We start from the raw sequence: 15999 nt of genomic DNA, 5'->3' as shown, positions 1-15999 counted from the left end.
TATCGATAGTTATCGTAATTGTTTCCCATCTGCAAAGAATCGGTTTCACAAGTGCATGTGAGTTTTTGCACATTTAAAATTCATGTGTTTTCTTCTGTAAGAGATATTTATAGCAGCAGGCAGCATTAATGGCTTGATAGAGTCTTACAGAGGAAGAAGTTTAGAGTGAGTGGAAATGCCTGGTAGGAGTTGATAGATTACACGTTGACCTCTCATGATTTAAACACCCTTTTTCATTGTGCATGTCACAATAACCGCATAATTAACTGTAATAAAAGTCTTATTAGTTATACATTATCTTGCAAAATAAATAAATTTTATGACTTCCTTATATTGTCTTTCTTTCCTCACACTGCCTCGAATCTCTGCATCAAATCCCATAAACTCTCTCAATGTCAAATGTTCCACACAACGCAGTTTTAAAACATAAAAAAAGAAACTTTTATTCAAATTTGTTAAAGTGGTAAACAGGTCAAAATAAAGGACATCCTTCAGACTATTGAGTGCAGTTACACAAAGAACAAATCAGTACAATAAGTGATATGTAGATGGGAAAATATTGCTTACTCTGACGTTACTTCTGTCCGATCATCATTTTCTCGTGTTCCTCAGAAAACGTAACGTCTCTGTGAGTATTACCCACCCCTCTTCCTCCTCCTGTGTCTCCGCCGTCAGCGTCCTCTGCTCTGTCTGATCCTCCCGGCACCGGCCTCTTGCGTCTCTTATTCAGCAGGGGGTTGTTGGACGTGTCCAGGTCTTTGATCTTCACTTGGTCGTAGTCCACGCGCATGGTGGCCAGAGCGCTGGTCATTTCCTCCTGTCGGAGGAACACAAACGTTCAGTGCTGCGAATCTGATTTTGGTGCTTCGCTGCCATCTTGTGGCCACATTCAGGAAACAGACATTCATAACAGCGTGTCTTACCTTCACGTCGTCCCACAGCTCCTTGTCCTCGGTCAAAACACGTGACGTGTGCAGAGGCGTTGGAGGGACGACCATCGACTGCTGTGGTGTGAAAACATCCATGAATACAGAGCTTACAGGTGTGCAGGTACAGAGCTTATAGAGGTTCACCTACACTGATCCAAGGATGGTTCATGAACTGTCCGATGGTCATCCTCTCACTCGGGTCCGTCTTCAGTAACTGAACGATCAGCTGTTTGGCTGCAGGGGACGTAGAAAAACACTAAATTAAACAACCCAGCAGGACTTCGGCGAAGTGCATCTAAAATACAACTTTTGTTTAAAAAAGTTGGGCTGCTATGTAAAATGTAAATAAAAACATGTTTAGAAGCTGAAATTCTATATCAGGCAAGAATGGGACCACATTTCACTTTCAAAACTCCCGCAACTGGGCTCCTGAGGTCCCCAACGTTTACGTTTACATGTTGTTAAAAGAAGAAATGATGCAGCACACTGGGAAACATGCCGCTGTCCAACGGGTTTTTTTCAAACGTGTTGCTGGCATTAAATTCAAAATAAGCATACATTTTTAATAACACAATAACATTTCTCAATTTCAACATTTTATATTTTGTCTTTGGTCTATTTTCTATTAAATGTCAGTTGCAAATCATCACATTCTGTATTTATTGCTATTTTTATCAGCGTCCAAACTTTGTTAGAAACAGGGTTGTAATACAGTTTTCATGATCCAGTCAGGTTAGTTGGTGATAATAAATTGATCGTAGGTGTAGATATGAGATTTCTGTCTTTCCGTGTTGCCCCTCTGCAGGGTCCCGCCTTCACCCAAAGTCAGCTGGGATTGGCTCCGGTGTTCAGGATTAAATGGGTACATAAATGGATTAATCTAAAGTTGTGTGTTGTGTGTCCACAGTCTGACCTTCCTCGGACACGTCAGCCCATTCGGGGTTGGGAAACTCGTATTGGCCCAGCCGGATCCTCTGCTTCATGCCGGGCGAGATGGCCTGACCGGTGTTGGAGTAAAATGGAGGAAACCCACACAGCCTGGAAAACAGAGGAGACAAGACGGCTACAGGTTGGCGTCTTATTCAACCAATGCAGCGGATTAATAGTTATTGTAATCATCTCATTAAGTTGACTCAAAATGCAGGATACCTACAGAATGTACATGATTACGCCCAGAGACCACATGTCACACGAGTTGTCATACTTCTCCGGCCCGAGCACTTCTGGTGCTGAATGGACAAAAAGATACAGAAAAAAAACACTGGAATTACCGCCCAGTGGTTGTATATGGTATTGAACTGGCAGTGACCTTTGACCCCCAAAATCTTATCAGTTTATCCTTGAGTCCGAGTGAATGTTTGTGCCAAATTTGAAGAAATTCTCTCATGGCGTTCCCGAGATAGGATGGAAAGAGCAGATAAGGACGGACGGGAGGTCATATCGGCCGTGACCTTTGACCTTCGATTACCAAAATCTGTACACTCTATTGCGTCCAAGAGAATGTTTGTGCCAAATTAAAAAAAAAGGTCCCTCAAGATGTTACTGAGGTATTACCTCACCGTCACCATCACCTTTAGCTTTAACCTCCAAAATCTAAACACTTCATCGCCAAGGCAACGGGAACGTTTGAACTTTCTTCCAGGTGTTCACGAGTCCGACAACCCTAAAAGCCCGTTAAGGATCCGGTTCTGAACGCAGTGCACCTCCAGCTCCTGCTGCCACACTTCAACACTCACCGACATAATAGGGAGTGTAACAGGGAGTTTGGAGGGAGTTGTGCAGCGTCGTCTCCTTGGCGAAGCCGAAGTCGGTGAGTTTGAGAGTAGCGTTGCTCTGCTTGGTCGTGTACAGAAGGTTCTCAGGCTGCAGCGAGAAGGAACAAACAAATATCAACACAGAGAATCTTCCTGATAATCTCGGTGAGGAGAGTTGTATTGTGACGGCGGCGGCGGTACCTTCACGTCTCTGTGAGCGATGTCCGTGAGGTGGAGGAACTCGATGGCCGAGCCGATGTCACGCATGATCTCCGACACCTCTGATGGACACACGTGACGCAGAAATGATAGCACAGATCACAGAACAGAGACCAGAACATTCACAGTGCAGGACGAGAGCCGTCACCCACCTCTCTCGGTGAAGGCCTGGTCCCCTCGGGCCTGGATGCGACTGAACAGCTCCCCTCCCTCCATGCTGAGGACGACACGGACAAAGACGTGAGAACTGGGGCAGCGAAGCTTCTCTTGGCAGGTTCTCCACTGAAATCACCGTTTCATAACAAAGCGGCTCATTGTTCCTGTTCACTGTTCAGATGAGTCCGGTCTGCCGAGCCGAGGCCGACGACCCACCCCGAAACACAACTGACATCATTTACGTCATCTCTGACGGAAGTTTTGAAGACATCATAAAGCTGCTGCAGTCCCGGTTTCATCACCTTCGAAATATCTCCAAAATACGACATATTTAAAACGATGCCGAGATTATTCTACAGTCTCGATGACTGTTCGAGCTCAGCAGTCATCTTTAAAATCTCTCCGGTTTTATTTCTTTGATACCGTTTTTACTTGTTTTAAGGTTTTTCTATAGGATCACTGTGCGGTTGGATTTTAGACCTGTTTGAATTTACAGGTTGTTTTTTTAATGGCTTATTTTATTGTGAAGTTCAGAAAACTGCTCTACAAATGAAGATTATTGTTATCATTGAATCAAATACAAATAGATACGATGTAAATAAGCTGACGGTGTTATCTGGTCATTGATTGGCCCAAACTTGGTGACCTCTCTGTCTTTATTTGAATGGACAGCTGTCTGATTATTATGGTGTTATCCCTCTGAAATGTTTCACCACTGTTTTCACTTTAACATTCAGTTTAATCAATTAAACAAAATAAATTCAGCCCAAACTGGAAAAAAAAGGAAAGTAATGTGCCGAAACAGTGAAAAAAGGCCCCAAAAGGATGCATTTGTTATTGCAACCAAAATAATCTAAAATTAAAAAAATATATGTACATCACCAATGTTTTTTAACATGTTCTGCTGGACTTACATATTTTTTAATTCTGGGTTTGTTTTGATGAGAATCTTTCACAGGTTTCAGATGATTAATATCAGCGGTTACGTTATTTTCTCCATATAGTTTGTTTCTCTGGTGTTCAGCTTTAACACTTTTCTCAGACTCACAAATGAACACAAAGCTGAACTACATTACAGATAAAAACAGGTGGTGAAATCTATTTTTAGTGGTTATTTTTCCCCCCTCAAAGGTCCCAGAATAAACCGCCGATAGTGAAGCTCACCACTCCATCACGATGAGCAGACACTTCTTCCCCTGGTGCATGTTCTCATACAGGCTGAGTATCCGTACGATGTGGGGGCCTCCGGACACTCGCCAGTGCAGCTCCACCTCCCGCCGGGCTTTAGGAGTGTCGTACAGGATCTGTCCAACACAGCAAAATCAAATGCTTCTGTTTTACATTCATTTATTTACATGAATTTCACTTGCAGATGAAAAGTCACTCCGTTTTCAGAGCACCATTAAAGCCAATTAATCTGCTGAACAGCGTCTTTAAAACCACAGCGCTGCAGCAGCGGTTTCAGAGAGAGCAGCCGACGGCATCCTGATGTCATCTCAGTCCAAATCTTTGTGCACGTGACGATGCACTCTGCCTGCCGGAGGAGGAGGACAGCTCGGAAATGAAGAGTTGAAACAAAGCGTTTAAACTCACAAAATACCGTCTGGATTGAGTTTCCTCAGATTGAGTCTGTGGCGCTGCTCTTCCTGGTTGTGTTTTCATGAAGCTTTGCTGGCACCCCGCTGCCAGCTGTTTGTTCACTTACCAGAGCTGCACACTTACTGTGGCCTGAAAACTCACTGCTGAGTCGATGAGAGCACATTTGTACTTTTGTTAAATGTCAGATGCTTCTGTAAAGTGTCAACAAAGCACATCATTGTCCTCACAGCAGTCATCAAAACAGAGAGGAAGCTGTGGAGTCCAGACAGCTCATCACTGTCTGTCACACACATCCACTGTCTGGGCTGTCAGATTACTGCTCCATCCCTCCAAGGCTGAACTCAGATTTCATCTGTTTTACATACAATAATCAATCATGCAAATAAATTGCAGGATATTACACTTTACATGAAGCAGAGCAAATATTCCGATTTCTGCACAGATCTCCGGTGTGAGGCATCAGGAAACGGTGCAGACCACAAAGACTGAGGGGGATGAATAATTGATGGCTGCTCTCTGTCCGTCCAGTGACAGCAGCCTCGTGCCTTCGACAGTAAATATCACAGTGAATAAATAACACGGTAAAGTAGCAGACCAACCTTCAGGGCGCATTTCTCTCCGGTTTCCTTGCAGTAACACTCGAGCACCTTGCCGTTGATGCCCAGGCCGAGGACCTGAGCTGTGATCTTGTACTCATCTGTCACTGCGTTCCTCCTGAACTCCAGTTTGGAATAAGGAGGCGGCGGCGGGATGTCGCAGCCCGAGCTGCTTCCCGGACTGCTGGAGTCGGTGCCGCGCGCCGTCCCGTGCTGCGCGCTGATTGGACTCACAGACTGCTCCTCCGGGTTCTGGTTCATTTTAATGTGAGAGCCGACGGCGGTGCAGAAGATCAGAAGAGATCCAGTTTCATCTCTCAGCTCATGCACGTGTGTCCGGAAGACTGTCGCGCTTCTCCATCGAGCATGTCGACTCACTCTTTAACAACGTAGAAGAAAAATGAGGTTTGGAATTTAGAAAAGCTCCTCGGTGCGCAGAGAAGGGCGGAGGTCTGAGAGCACACCGTTATGTTGGCATTAATAACTTCAAACGGTTCCAACTGAAGGCCGGTTGGAAGTGAGCAGATTTAAAAACGCAAGAAATGGAAGAAAATAGCTGCTAAGGCAAACTGTAGTTCCCCTGTCTGGTCCTCATCAGGGTTCTGCTCCTCTTCCTGTGGGGCAAACCAACCTCTCCAACTCCCTGACGTCAGCGCGGAGAGGCTCAAGTTCATTCACCAGTCACATTTTTCTTAAAGGCACAACCACGCGTAAAGACGCACGGCGGGGTGACCAGTGGAGAGACAAGTACAAGAAGCTCGGGCCAGAAATGAATGTCTGAAATATGATGCTGCACCTTTCAGAGGTGGACACGTGACGTTAACCATCAAAAACACTGCAGCCGGTTTGTAACTCAGTTATTTCACTGGATTCTGCAGCTGTTGCACAGAAGCATCACTACATTCAATAATTGGAGATATTTGTATTGCTTTGACAGTGTGGTCTCTTTTTAACTCTGGGTTCAGTTCATTTTTTTATGTTTGAAACAGACTGCCTCTTTAAAACCTAAGAAATTGTAGATGTTTTTTTTGCCATCTTTATGTAAAAACAGCGACTTAAATGCAGTTAAAACACTAATTAACTTTAATATCAAGACCAACTTTCAACTTGTTTCGAGACAATTTATTCCAGACAACAAAGGAAAAAAGCTGTTTGTACAGCTACGCATGAGTTGAAACCCAGTTCAGTTGAAATATGTACAAGCACGGTTCTTGTTTCTAGAATTTCACCATGAAATTGTCTTCTGAATAAAGGCTTTTTAAGTTTTGCCAGAAGAGAGTTTTGGAGTTTTTCTTGTTATTCCAAGTCGAACCTGCTAATCGTTAAATGAATGCCTTCAGGTTTATACAGTCATGAGTGATGAGACAAAATGGACAAATGAAGTTAAGGTTGTTTATTTTCATTTGGTTGGAGTTTAGGGATTAGGGACTAGGGATTAGGGATTAGGAATCAGGGTTAGGGGTAATAGTTAGGGTTAATGGCATCTTCTTTGCTGGAGTGGAATCCCCTGTTTGCATGTAGTTCATCCTTCAGCCTCTGGATCTCCTCCTGGTACTCTGATATAACTGCAGACTGACGCCTCCTTTCTGTCTCCAGCTGCTGCTGAAGGCTCGGACTCTTTGTTCGGTCAGCTTCATGTCTCTGGTTGCCACTCTGATGTTTTATCTCATTTTGCTTCTTCACCAGCAGCGTCATCGTTCTCCTCTCATCAACCAGCTGCTTCTGGGTTTCTTCTAGTTCTTTGCCAAGTTTGATACTCTGTTCGTGCTGGTCGAAACATTTGGCTCTCACTCGTCTCCACTGATGAACGAGTGATTAGAGGAGGCTGAGATTCATCGGACCAGCTGGGAGATTCTCATCTACCGAGCCACCTCTCCTCAGGATCTGCTCCAACCGTTCCTGATCAAAAAGACATGTTTGCTGCTTTCATGAAAACACTGATGATTTATCTTCATCACTGGGTGCAAGAATTCACAGAGTTCACATATTCTAAGAAATAAAAAAGATTCTCCGCAGGCACAGAGAAGATGGTTTAATTCTGGGAACTGGACGAAGTGCTGCCGAGGTGACGGAGGATCAGAAATCAGCTGCACAAACTGAAAGAAAGATGAGAGGGAGGAAGGCGACACGGTCCAACATCCTCCAGAGGTTCAGTGGAACAAGAGACGCAGCGGCGCCAACTAGTGGTGGAGCTGTGAACTGTAAGCTGAGTGCAGAGGATGAGGAGGAGGAAGAAGCTCAAACCAAACTGATGCTTCTCGTTTCGACTCTGCTGCTCAACAAGGACCGAGGATTTACAAGAAAAGAAAAGAAAAGAAAAGGGAACACTGCAATCTTTAAGTTAAAGAACACAAGCCGGTAGAATCACATTTATGACTTCATAACAAATTAGATTCATATTTGAAATGATCAAGACTGAACACGTTGAATATTTTGGTATAATTTTCCTTTAAACGGTGAAGATTTAAGTTTCCAAAGCAAACAACAAATATAATTCCAGATAAAAACTGCATGAATGTTTCTCTTTTTTGAGCTTTGATATGGTTTTTGTATTTTGATCTTGCGTATTGAGAAGATGATTGTGATCCTGCAGGACAGATGTTTTTCTAAAATCTGTCTTTTTTTCTGTGTGCAGGTTCGTCCGTCTCCATCTTTGCTGCCAGAACGAGTTTTCTTTTACGTTTCCCGGACGAGTATTTAGAGAGCTGGAACCGGCACGCTCTATTTTTCACTTTGTATTTTCTGAGTTGGGTGAACGTGTATAAATGTTCGACGTCCTCTGAGCGTCGGTGGTTTGTTGGGATCTGGTCACTCTGGCAGCTTTAACTTCCTGTTTGAGGGTGATTCGGTCTTTAACTGCTTTTTACTTTGGAAGTGAAGAACTGCACCTTCTTTTCTTTTTTAACAACATATAATAAACAATGTTGACATTTTTAATCTATCTTAGTCTATCTGATATTTTAAACTCACTGTTCTTTATAGATAAATCATACAGAAATAACTCTTGCTTTTTAGTAATCAGCATATAAATCATGAATATAAAATGATTAAAACAGCCTATAATACGGTAAATATTTCATTTTATTGCAGTCTGTGTCTTTACGACAGATAACTTACTGAATGTAAGATCAATGCTTTGAATGTATTTCGTACTAGTTGAACTGTATTTGACTCCAGCTGCTGGTTTCCTTTGCTGAGTGGCTGTTAGCCTAGCGTGCTAGCTCGCCCTGCAGGGCGCGGTCCAGCACGAGCTCATCCTGCACGGGGAACGGCACGGTGACGCGCAGCTGCCGGTTCTCCTCCATGGAGCGCTGGATGGTCTCCAGGGCGTTGGAGTTTCCAGACCAGCAGCGACGAGCCACCTGCGTACGTACACACACACACACACACACACACACACACACACACACACACACACACCAGTCAGTAGTCAGACCGGTGAAGACGTGCGGCTGATGTCCGTCCAGCTGCTCCTCTCTCACCCCGTTGGAGACGTCCCAGCTGAGCATCAGACCGGCTCTCTTCGCCGCCTCCTCTGAGCCGTCCAGCAGCAAACCGAAGCCTCCATTCACGACTTCACCCCTGCAGGACAGACGGAGTCATAAACACGCAGACTTAAGTGATGGATTATTTAAAAAAAAAAAGATTCAAACAGGTCACTACGAGCTCTTTAATCGGTCGACCCTACCAGCCAACGCCGCCGCCGTTGTGCAGGGCGACCCATGTGGCGCCTCTGAACGCATCGCCCACGAAGTTCTGCACCGCCATGTCTGCAAGGACGACACAGAGGGAGCTGTAAGTTTCCTTTTCAACACTCCTGAAGTCGTTCTAGTTTAAAAGAACGAGGAAATAAAAACAAGCCTTGAAACCTTTTCCACAGTTCAAGCGTTGAGCTGAAGGTCTCTGACTGCATGGAGACTAATCTGGACCGCAAGTTTAGTTCATCCGAAAAATACATTTGGAACTAAAAGTTAAAGATCAAATCTTAAACTTTAAGTTTAAAATTTTAGTTTTTCAATCTCTTTTCTTTTTTAAATTAACTGAACTTTTGGCCCCAATTTGTCTCCATAAGCCGCCGCCCCTTCACACAGTTCATCGATCAGCAGCAGCCAAACACACTTCAGGTTCTGGCGGTTCAGGTTGTGAATTACAAACTCGAGTTTTCAGACATTTAACAGACGTGAAATACATCGTAAACTTCAAACAGACACACGAAGCTTCAGTGAGCAAAGATGTCTGGTTTTGTTGAATCCCCGTCACCTAAACTCCTCCTCTCAGGTTTCTGCTCATTTGCATAAAAAGTGAGAACCGACCTCTTGTGATCCGATCAGGTGGAAACAGCCTCAATATGTCTGGAAGGTTTTCATTTAAAAATATTATAATAAGGTGTAAAAAAATTCTGGTTTTTAATCATCATGAAAGTGTTAAAATATGTTTGAGAAAGGTCACAGTTGTAAATATGTTGATCATTTCTGTATATTTGGGACCTGATTTGAAGCGTTTCTTTCTGACTGTATGTATATTAACACGTACCTGCGCAGAAGGCGGAGCCATCGTACACATTGGAGGTTTCTCTGAAGGGGCTGTCGGTGCCGCTGACATCATGATGGTCTCTGCTGATGACCACCGGAGCCTGAACAGGACGAACGCCAACAGACTCCGGAAACATGCCGACGGCAGCAAATATGAAAATAACCTGAGCGGACGGTCGATGTTCTCACCGAGACTCGTCCGTCAGCGACGGCCCGGTTGACGGCCAAAGCGATGGAGACTCGTCCTCTCTGGTCGGAGTAGAGGATCCTGGCTTGTGATCCCACGACCTTAAAGAACAAAACCCAGCAGAGGAAATCACGTCTGATGTTTTAACCTGTGATTCCCACGGAGAGGGCGCACGGTGGTAAACGGACCATGTTGTGTTTTCCCGCCTCTCGGATCCAGCGGATGTTGTCGTCGTACTGCTGTTTGATGCGATCGGACGCGTCGGCGCTGATTTCCTCCAGGACGGTCGCGGCTATGTCGTCGGTCACGGCGAGATCCTCGGGGTCACCGGATGTACAAACCCAGCGGAACGGCCCGAAGCCCAACGAGAAGATGTCGCTGCGTCGGGAGAAACAGAAATCACAACTCGGTTCCACGGAAGCATCTTAATTTAAAAACAAACGTGAAAGAGGTTCAAAGCTGTAAGTGATTGATTGATTGATTGATTGATTGATTGGTTGATTCATGCATAAACAACATGTCCAAACAGGCCTACAGGACATTAATAATAAAAAACTAATCAGAGAAACTACAAAGACTTCAAATGATTTAAAACAAATGAACCTTTCTGACGTCTTTTACTAGCTTGTGATCAACTTTTAATGGATTTTGAACATAAATTTCATTTAAAATGGAAATTCTTAACTCATCATAATACGGAAAAAACAGAAGAACATGTGATTCATTCTCATAATTCACAACCTGTCGTCCTCTTGGATATTTTTAAATCTCTAAACTTGGACGTCAGATGAAGGATTCCTGCTCTCAACTGTGACTGAACTTGGCTTCTAGATAGATTTGCAATAACATTCAGGTTCAGGGACAAAATTCTGCTTGAATTAAATTAACGTTTGTAATTTTGGTTTCAGCAGGACATCCCTCAACCTTTTTTATTCAAATCCATCAAGTAACTTTCTTGAAATTGTGTAAATTCTGCAGGATGAATTATTGCTGTACATGTGTTGTAATTCAACTTCCACAAAATCAGCACGAAGCTGTGCAGTTTAAAAACACAAACCTGAAACCCCTAAAATGATTTAAGATGATTTTGTAAAGCTACTATTTATGAGACAATATTCTAGTTATATAAATAGTTTTGTAAATGGTCTCTGGATGAAGAAAAGAAGCCGTCTGACCCCATGATGTGCTGAACGTAAGAAGGGTAACGAAACTCTGTCGCTCCTCCACCAACTTTTTCAACTTCTGCACCTGCAAAGAAAAACAACACACACTGAATGATGTTGTGTGTGTGTGTGTGTGTGTGTGTGTGTGTGTGTGTGTGTGTGTGTGTGTGTGTGTTATTTACCAGCTCTCTGGGCCTCCAGCAGGAAGGCGTTCCCGTAGTCCCAGAAGAACAGTCCTGCATCGGACAGCTTGTTGATGGCCTTTATGTGTCTTCGGAGGCTGAGACAGGAAGTAAAACACGTCACTTCCTCCATGTTTTTAAGGATAAAATCCGGTGACACACTTTGAGAAACTCTGTTTTAAGTCAACCTCTCTTGGATGACAGCTCTGAACCGGTCGGGATCCGTCGCCATGAGCTGGCCGGCCTGCCGGAAGCTGAGCTGGACCGGGTAGTAGCCCCCATTGTAGGGGTTGTGGAGGGAGGTCTGGTCCGAGCCCAGATCCACCAGCAGCTCTCCGGTGCGCTCGTACTCCAGCAGCAGCCGCTCCCTGAGCGCACACAAAGGACTCTGAGAGCGTGTCGCCGGCGGCGGCTGCAGACCTGGACGGCGTCTGGGCTGCAGAAGGATTTCACTCACCACAGGTCCACGATGTTGCCATGGTAACCCAGACTGAGGGCAGTCTTGGAGCTCCTGGCCTCTCTGTGGGACACAAACTATTAATTACCGAGTGTCACAGCAGACAGTTTCTCCTGCGGTCGTTTTCTGTGGGATAAAGGATGATTTTTCCAGGAGGCGGAGCCATGTTTAGATGCCCCGCCCCGATGGGATATTGATGTAGGAAGTACACACAGGTGCACCAACTCTAATCGATATTTTCATATTAAAAACAGATCACATGGGTCAGTTGTTGCGTTGAGCCCATTTTACAAAGCTGATGCTGCAGTTTCTCCGCAGCTCTCATTCTGGCTGTTTAGTGTCTTTTAGCTTATTGTTTTGGTTTTGGACCCTGGAGAAGCAGAAGAACATGCAGTCTGTAGGATTTAGTGTCATCTAGTGGTGAGGTTGCAGATTACAACCAACTTAAAGTGGAAGAGAATCTATGGTGGAGCTGGTGAAAGAACGGAAAGAGCTTCTCTAGGTCCGGTGTTTGGTTTGTCCCTTCTGGGCTACTGTAGAAACAAGGCGGATCTGCTCCCTATGTAAACATGAAGAGTTCATTCAGAGGGAACGGAAACACAACGACTTAGTTTCAGGTGATTAAACACTAATGAAAACACAATAACGAGTATTATATTCCATTTCTGTCACTAGATCCACCTAAAATGTACAAACTGAACCTTTAAGTAAAGGATGTTCACATGTTCTTCTTCCCTCCTACACAAAGCTTTCTGTTCCCTGAGAAGGTCCAGACATGGACTGATATATCTCCCACTGAACCAGTCAGATCACTAAAGGTTTAAACATGCCACCGTCTCTTCCGGTCTGTCACCTGATGCGTTTGATGCACCGGTCCATGCTGCTGGTCACCTCCATCAGCCAGCCCTGCTCGTGTCTCTTCCTCAGAGGAGCCTCGTCCACCTGCACACAAATCAAACCCATCGAACGCCTCACCAACTTCCTCCGTTCCCGCTGAGTCAGCAGTGAGCGTTAACATGGAAATGACCGAAATGGGAAAAAAAAAAAGCCAGCTGACCTCCGCGATCACGCCAACGCAGCCCGCGATGACGGCAGCTTTAGCCTGAGCGCCGCTCATGCCGCCGAGGCCGGAGGTCACGAAGACACGCCCCCTCAGGTCACCGGAGCCCAGGTACCTCCGGCCGGCGTTCAGCACGGTGAGCTGAACCCAGAACAGCAAGGAAATGGAAAAGGAAGGTTTTTTTTCTGAGTTATTCTTTATTGTTTTATATGATGGCGTCATTTCTACAAACCAGAGTGCCGTGAACGATCCCCTGAGGTCCGATGTAGCAGTAGCTTCCTGCTGTCATCTGACCGTACCTGGAAACGCACAAAAACAGATCAGATTTCACCTCCTGGTTTAGTTTTGTAGCCAAGAAGAAAACCAACACCAACAAATCAAAGACTTACATGGAAACACCGAGAGCGAACATCTTCTCGTACTGATCTCTGGAGGAATAGTTTGGAATAACCTGCGAGGAGCAGAAACAAAGAAACCCGTGGTGACTGTTTACGTCTTCGCAGCGCGTCACCAGACGTGAGCGGAGCGGTTACCATCCCGTTGGTGATGACGGCGCGAGGTGAGGACGGCAGGCTGGGGAACAGGCCCATGGGGTGACCGCTGTACATCACCAGAGTCTGTTCCTCCGTCATCTCGCTCAGGTAGTTCATCACCAGGCGGAACTGAAGCCGCACAAACACACGCGTGATTAACATTCACCTGTTGAGAGAGCGTCCATCCGTCCAAGAGGAGTGAACTCACCTGAGCCCAGTTACTGAACACCTGTCCGTTCCCTCCGTACGTGACGAGCTCTTGGGGAAACTGCAGGATAAAAAAAAAACATCAGTTGCCATGGAGACGATGAATGAAGCGGGAAAGCTGTGTGAAGATCCGACCTGAGCGACGGCCGGGTCCAAGTTGTTCATGATCATGAGCATTAGAGAGGCGGCCTGGCGTGTTCGGCAGGGATACTGATCGATGGGGAACGCTCTGAGGAACGGAGGAAGGACGTCACAGCACGGCTCAACGAACACACAACATCACAAGTTCATGTTCTGCAACACGTCTTTTAAAACACTGTTTGCTGCTCGGATGTCAGTTTGCACCGAAGTGCAAACCACAAAAACTCCTGATGTGCAGATGCAAAATGCAAAAAACATAAACTTGCAGTTCTGAAGTGCAAAATACAAAAAAACCCACAACTTTACAGAAACTGTGCATTAAACTGTTTCTGTTATTCATGTGAAGAAACTTGAATAATTCAAAGTATCAACATCAACAGGAATCATTTTGGTTTCCTTTTTGCACAAATCTGGACTCAATTCGACGGCATTTGCATGTTTAATAATAATTGGTTTCTTTTTTTTCTCACCTCAATGAGCTGCATTCATTCAGTTTCATGTGAATAATATGTTGTTCTGAGCTGTTGTGTCTTTGAGATGTGGATGAACTTCTCTTATTTACTGGGATCCCTCTCCAGGATGTGCGTGTTTGTTCAGGTTTATTAAAATATAGCAATACAAATAATAGCTAAAAATGTTTGAACTGTTTTTGTAAATAAAAAAAAGGTCAAATTCAGACTTTTTCCTGATTTTCACGACTAAACTGATTAAAAAGATGAATTTTTATGACGTCTATTAAACGAAAAACAGACCAAACTTTACAATTAGCTTCTGTCTTCATTTTGTCTCAACAGATCTTCAACAGCATCCTGACTGAGTGACTGCAGGTTGTTAAAGAGCGAAAAGATGATAAAATAACTCACAACTACAGGAAACGGAAAAATAAAGTGATAAAAATAAGACATTTTGATAAATGGCAACTAAAATTGAAACGTGCTACAAACAGATTTCCCTGATTTCCATGACTTGACCCACAAAATGATCAAATCCAGATTCAACATGTCTGGGTTCGACTTTTTAAAACTCTGATTATGACAGAGTCCTTTAAATCACTCAAATATTAGGAGCTGAACATCCCGTCGAGCTTCCTCACCTCATCCGGACCTCCGGACGGAAGCGGTACATGTAGATGTGGCCGTACTGACGCAGCTCTTGAGCAAACTCGGGCGCGAGCGTCGCGTGGTGGGAGGGGGGGAAATATCGAAGGGCGTTTCTCAGCGCCAACTAGAGGAGAGAGGCGTCAACAGCAGGTGAGAGGAGATGAATAAATGTCGACATGATAATGTTCTGAAACAAACAGCCTTTGGTCCGAGTCAGTTTGGGTCATCACGCAAAGACCTTTGAGAAAAATCAATTTCTGGGGAAACACGAGCAAACAGGAGTGATGCAATCAGAGAAAACAGCATGGCATCATGTTGGTTTGCTTCCACATCTGACATGAATAATACCGACATGAAGGAGAGCCGAGACCCCGTTCACATCCTCATTACTTATTTCAGCATAAAAAGTGCAGAAATAAAGTTACATTTCTGTGAGAAGTCTAAATGTCCACAGGTGGTCCTTAAAGTAAAATAACTGTGATATGATGCAGCTGGATCACAGGTTTCGTTTTTTTAAGGTAAAATGTTGATGAAAGCCTGCAGATTTGGACTCACGCGCTCCTCCTCCGCGGTGAGGTTGGGGGTCCGGACCGGAGCGTGCGGTACGTTGGGGTCTCTCCCCCGGTTCGGGGGCAGAGGGTCCAGCGGTAACCCGCTGCATATCTCCTTTAAACTGGACATCCTGTTGGGTGCAGAGAGCTGGAGACGGAGATCAGACTGAGCCTGAGCAGGACGGGACCGGAGGGCGACCATCGCCTTCCCGTCCCATTGGCTTCATGATCCACCAATGATCCACCAGGCTGCTAATTATTGATCCGTGAGGAGGGTTTTTGAAGTGCCTCGGTGCTCAAACACTGACCTCTGCCCCCCCCCGGACATGTAACTCTGTTAAACAGAAGTGTGACAGACCTTTGCTCGACCCCACTGTTACATACATCCTTCCTGCTCTACTGACACTTGGAGCTTTAACATCACCTCCATCTGCAGATATATGAATGTTGTGATGATAAATAATCTGGTGTTTGTTAAAACTCTCCAAAGAAGAAACCAGATAGAAACATGGTTATCAGCTCAGTTCTAAAGCCAGCATCTGTGATGGTACAGGGATGCATTAGTGCACATGGCATGGGTAGCTTGAACATCTGGAAGGAAGCATTAATGCTGAATGAGATATTCAGGTTTTG

The 15999-nt window shown here is 44.8% G+C and overlaps 2 protein-coding genes across 3 annotated transcripts; both read right to left on the bottom strand.

Moving 5' to 3' along the window:
- Nucleotides 1-417: 417 nt before the first annotated feature.
- On the bottom strand, nucleotides 418-5887 carry LOC138201122 (MAP kinase-activated protein kinase 2-like). Of its 2 annotated transcripts, none has more exons than XM_069154308.1 (10): nucleotides 5257-5887; nucleotides 4223-4362; nucleotides 3055-3119; nucleotides 2885-2964; nucleotides 2666-2792; nucleotides 2083-2158; nucleotides 1843-1967; nucleotides 1078-1163; nucleotides 924-1004; nucleotides 418-817 (listed from the first exon to the last, which is right to left on the bottom strand). In XM_069154308.1, exons 1-10 carry the CDS (start codon nucleotides 5512-5514, stop codon nucleotides 575-577), a joined length of 1281 nt encoding a protein of 426 aa, XP_069010409.1. In that variant the 5' UTR covers nucleotides 5515-5887; the 3' UTR covers nucleotides 418-574. The 2 variants fall into 2 exon arrangements, with proteins under 2 accessions (XP_069010409.1, XP_069010418.1); XM_069154317.1 differs by having other exon boundaries at nucleotides 924-1001.
- A 2429-nt stretch (nucleotides 5888-8316) lies between these two features.
- Nucleotides 8317-15512, bottom strand: uroc1 (urocanate hydratase 1). The gene is made up of 19 exons (XM_069154295.1): nucleotides 15371-15512; nucleotides 14809-14939; nucleotides 13710-13803; nucleotides 13576-13635; nucleotides 13368-13496; nucleotides 13224-13285; nucleotides 13067-13133; nucleotides 12832-12975; nucleotides 12628-12716; nucleotides 11775-11837; nucleotides 11506-11685; nucleotides 11318-11415; nucleotides 11148-11220; nucleotides 10161-10350; nucleotides 9975-10073; nucleotides 9787-9886; nucleotides 8942-9023; nucleotides 8736-8835; nucleotides 8317-8615 (listed from the first exon to the last, which is right to left on the bottom strand). Exons 1-19 carry the CDS (start codon nucleotides 15494-15496, stop codon nucleotides 8463-8465), a joined length of 2040 nt encoding a protein of 679 aa, XP_069010396.1. The 5' UTR covers nucleotides 15497-15512; the 3' UTR covers nucleotides 8317-8462.
- Nucleotides 15513-15999: the final 487 nt, after the last annotated feature.

This window comes from Embiotoca jacksoni, unplaced genomic scaffold (genome assembly GCF_022577435.1).
Source record: "Embiotoca jacksoni isolate LCO1_2020_lvr unplaced genomic scaffold, fEmbJac1.0.p SCAF_1, whole genome shotgun sequence".
NCBI classification, from domain to species: domain Eukaryota; kingdom Metazoa; phylum Chordata; class Actinopteri; family Embiotocidae; genus Embiotoca; species Embiotoca jacksoni.
Note: the sequence above shows the minus strand (reverse complement) of the source record. Positions and strands in the feature narration are given on the sequence as shown.

Bases quoted from the DNA above. Each gene is read 5' to 3' on its own strand.
- LOC138201122 (XM_069154308.1), bottom strand. From the start codon at position 5,514: ATGAACCAGAACCCGGAGGAGCAGTCTGTGAGTCCAATCAGCGCGCAG. The intron at 2,793-2,884 runs GTACCGCCGCCG...TTCTCGCTGCAG, and splicing joins TCGCTCACAGAGACGTGAAG to CCTGAGAACCTTCTGTACAC. The intron at 1,968-2,082 runs GTAGGTATCCTG...TCTGTTTTCCAG, and splicing joins GGCGTAATCATGTACATTCT to GCTGTGTGGGTTTCCTCCAT.
- uroc1 (XM_069154295.1), bottom strand. From the start codon at position 15,496: ATGTCCAGTTTAAAGGAGATATGCAGCGGGTTACCGCTGGACCCTCTG. The intron at 13,804-14,808 runs GTGAGGAAGCTC...TCCGTTCCTCAG, and splicing joins CGTCCGGAGGTCCGGATGAG to AGCGTTCCCCATCGATCAGT. The intron at 10,351-11,147 runs GTCAGACGGCTT...CTCCCGACGCAG, and splicing joins TACGTTCAGCACATCATGGG to CGACATCTTCTCGTTGGGCT.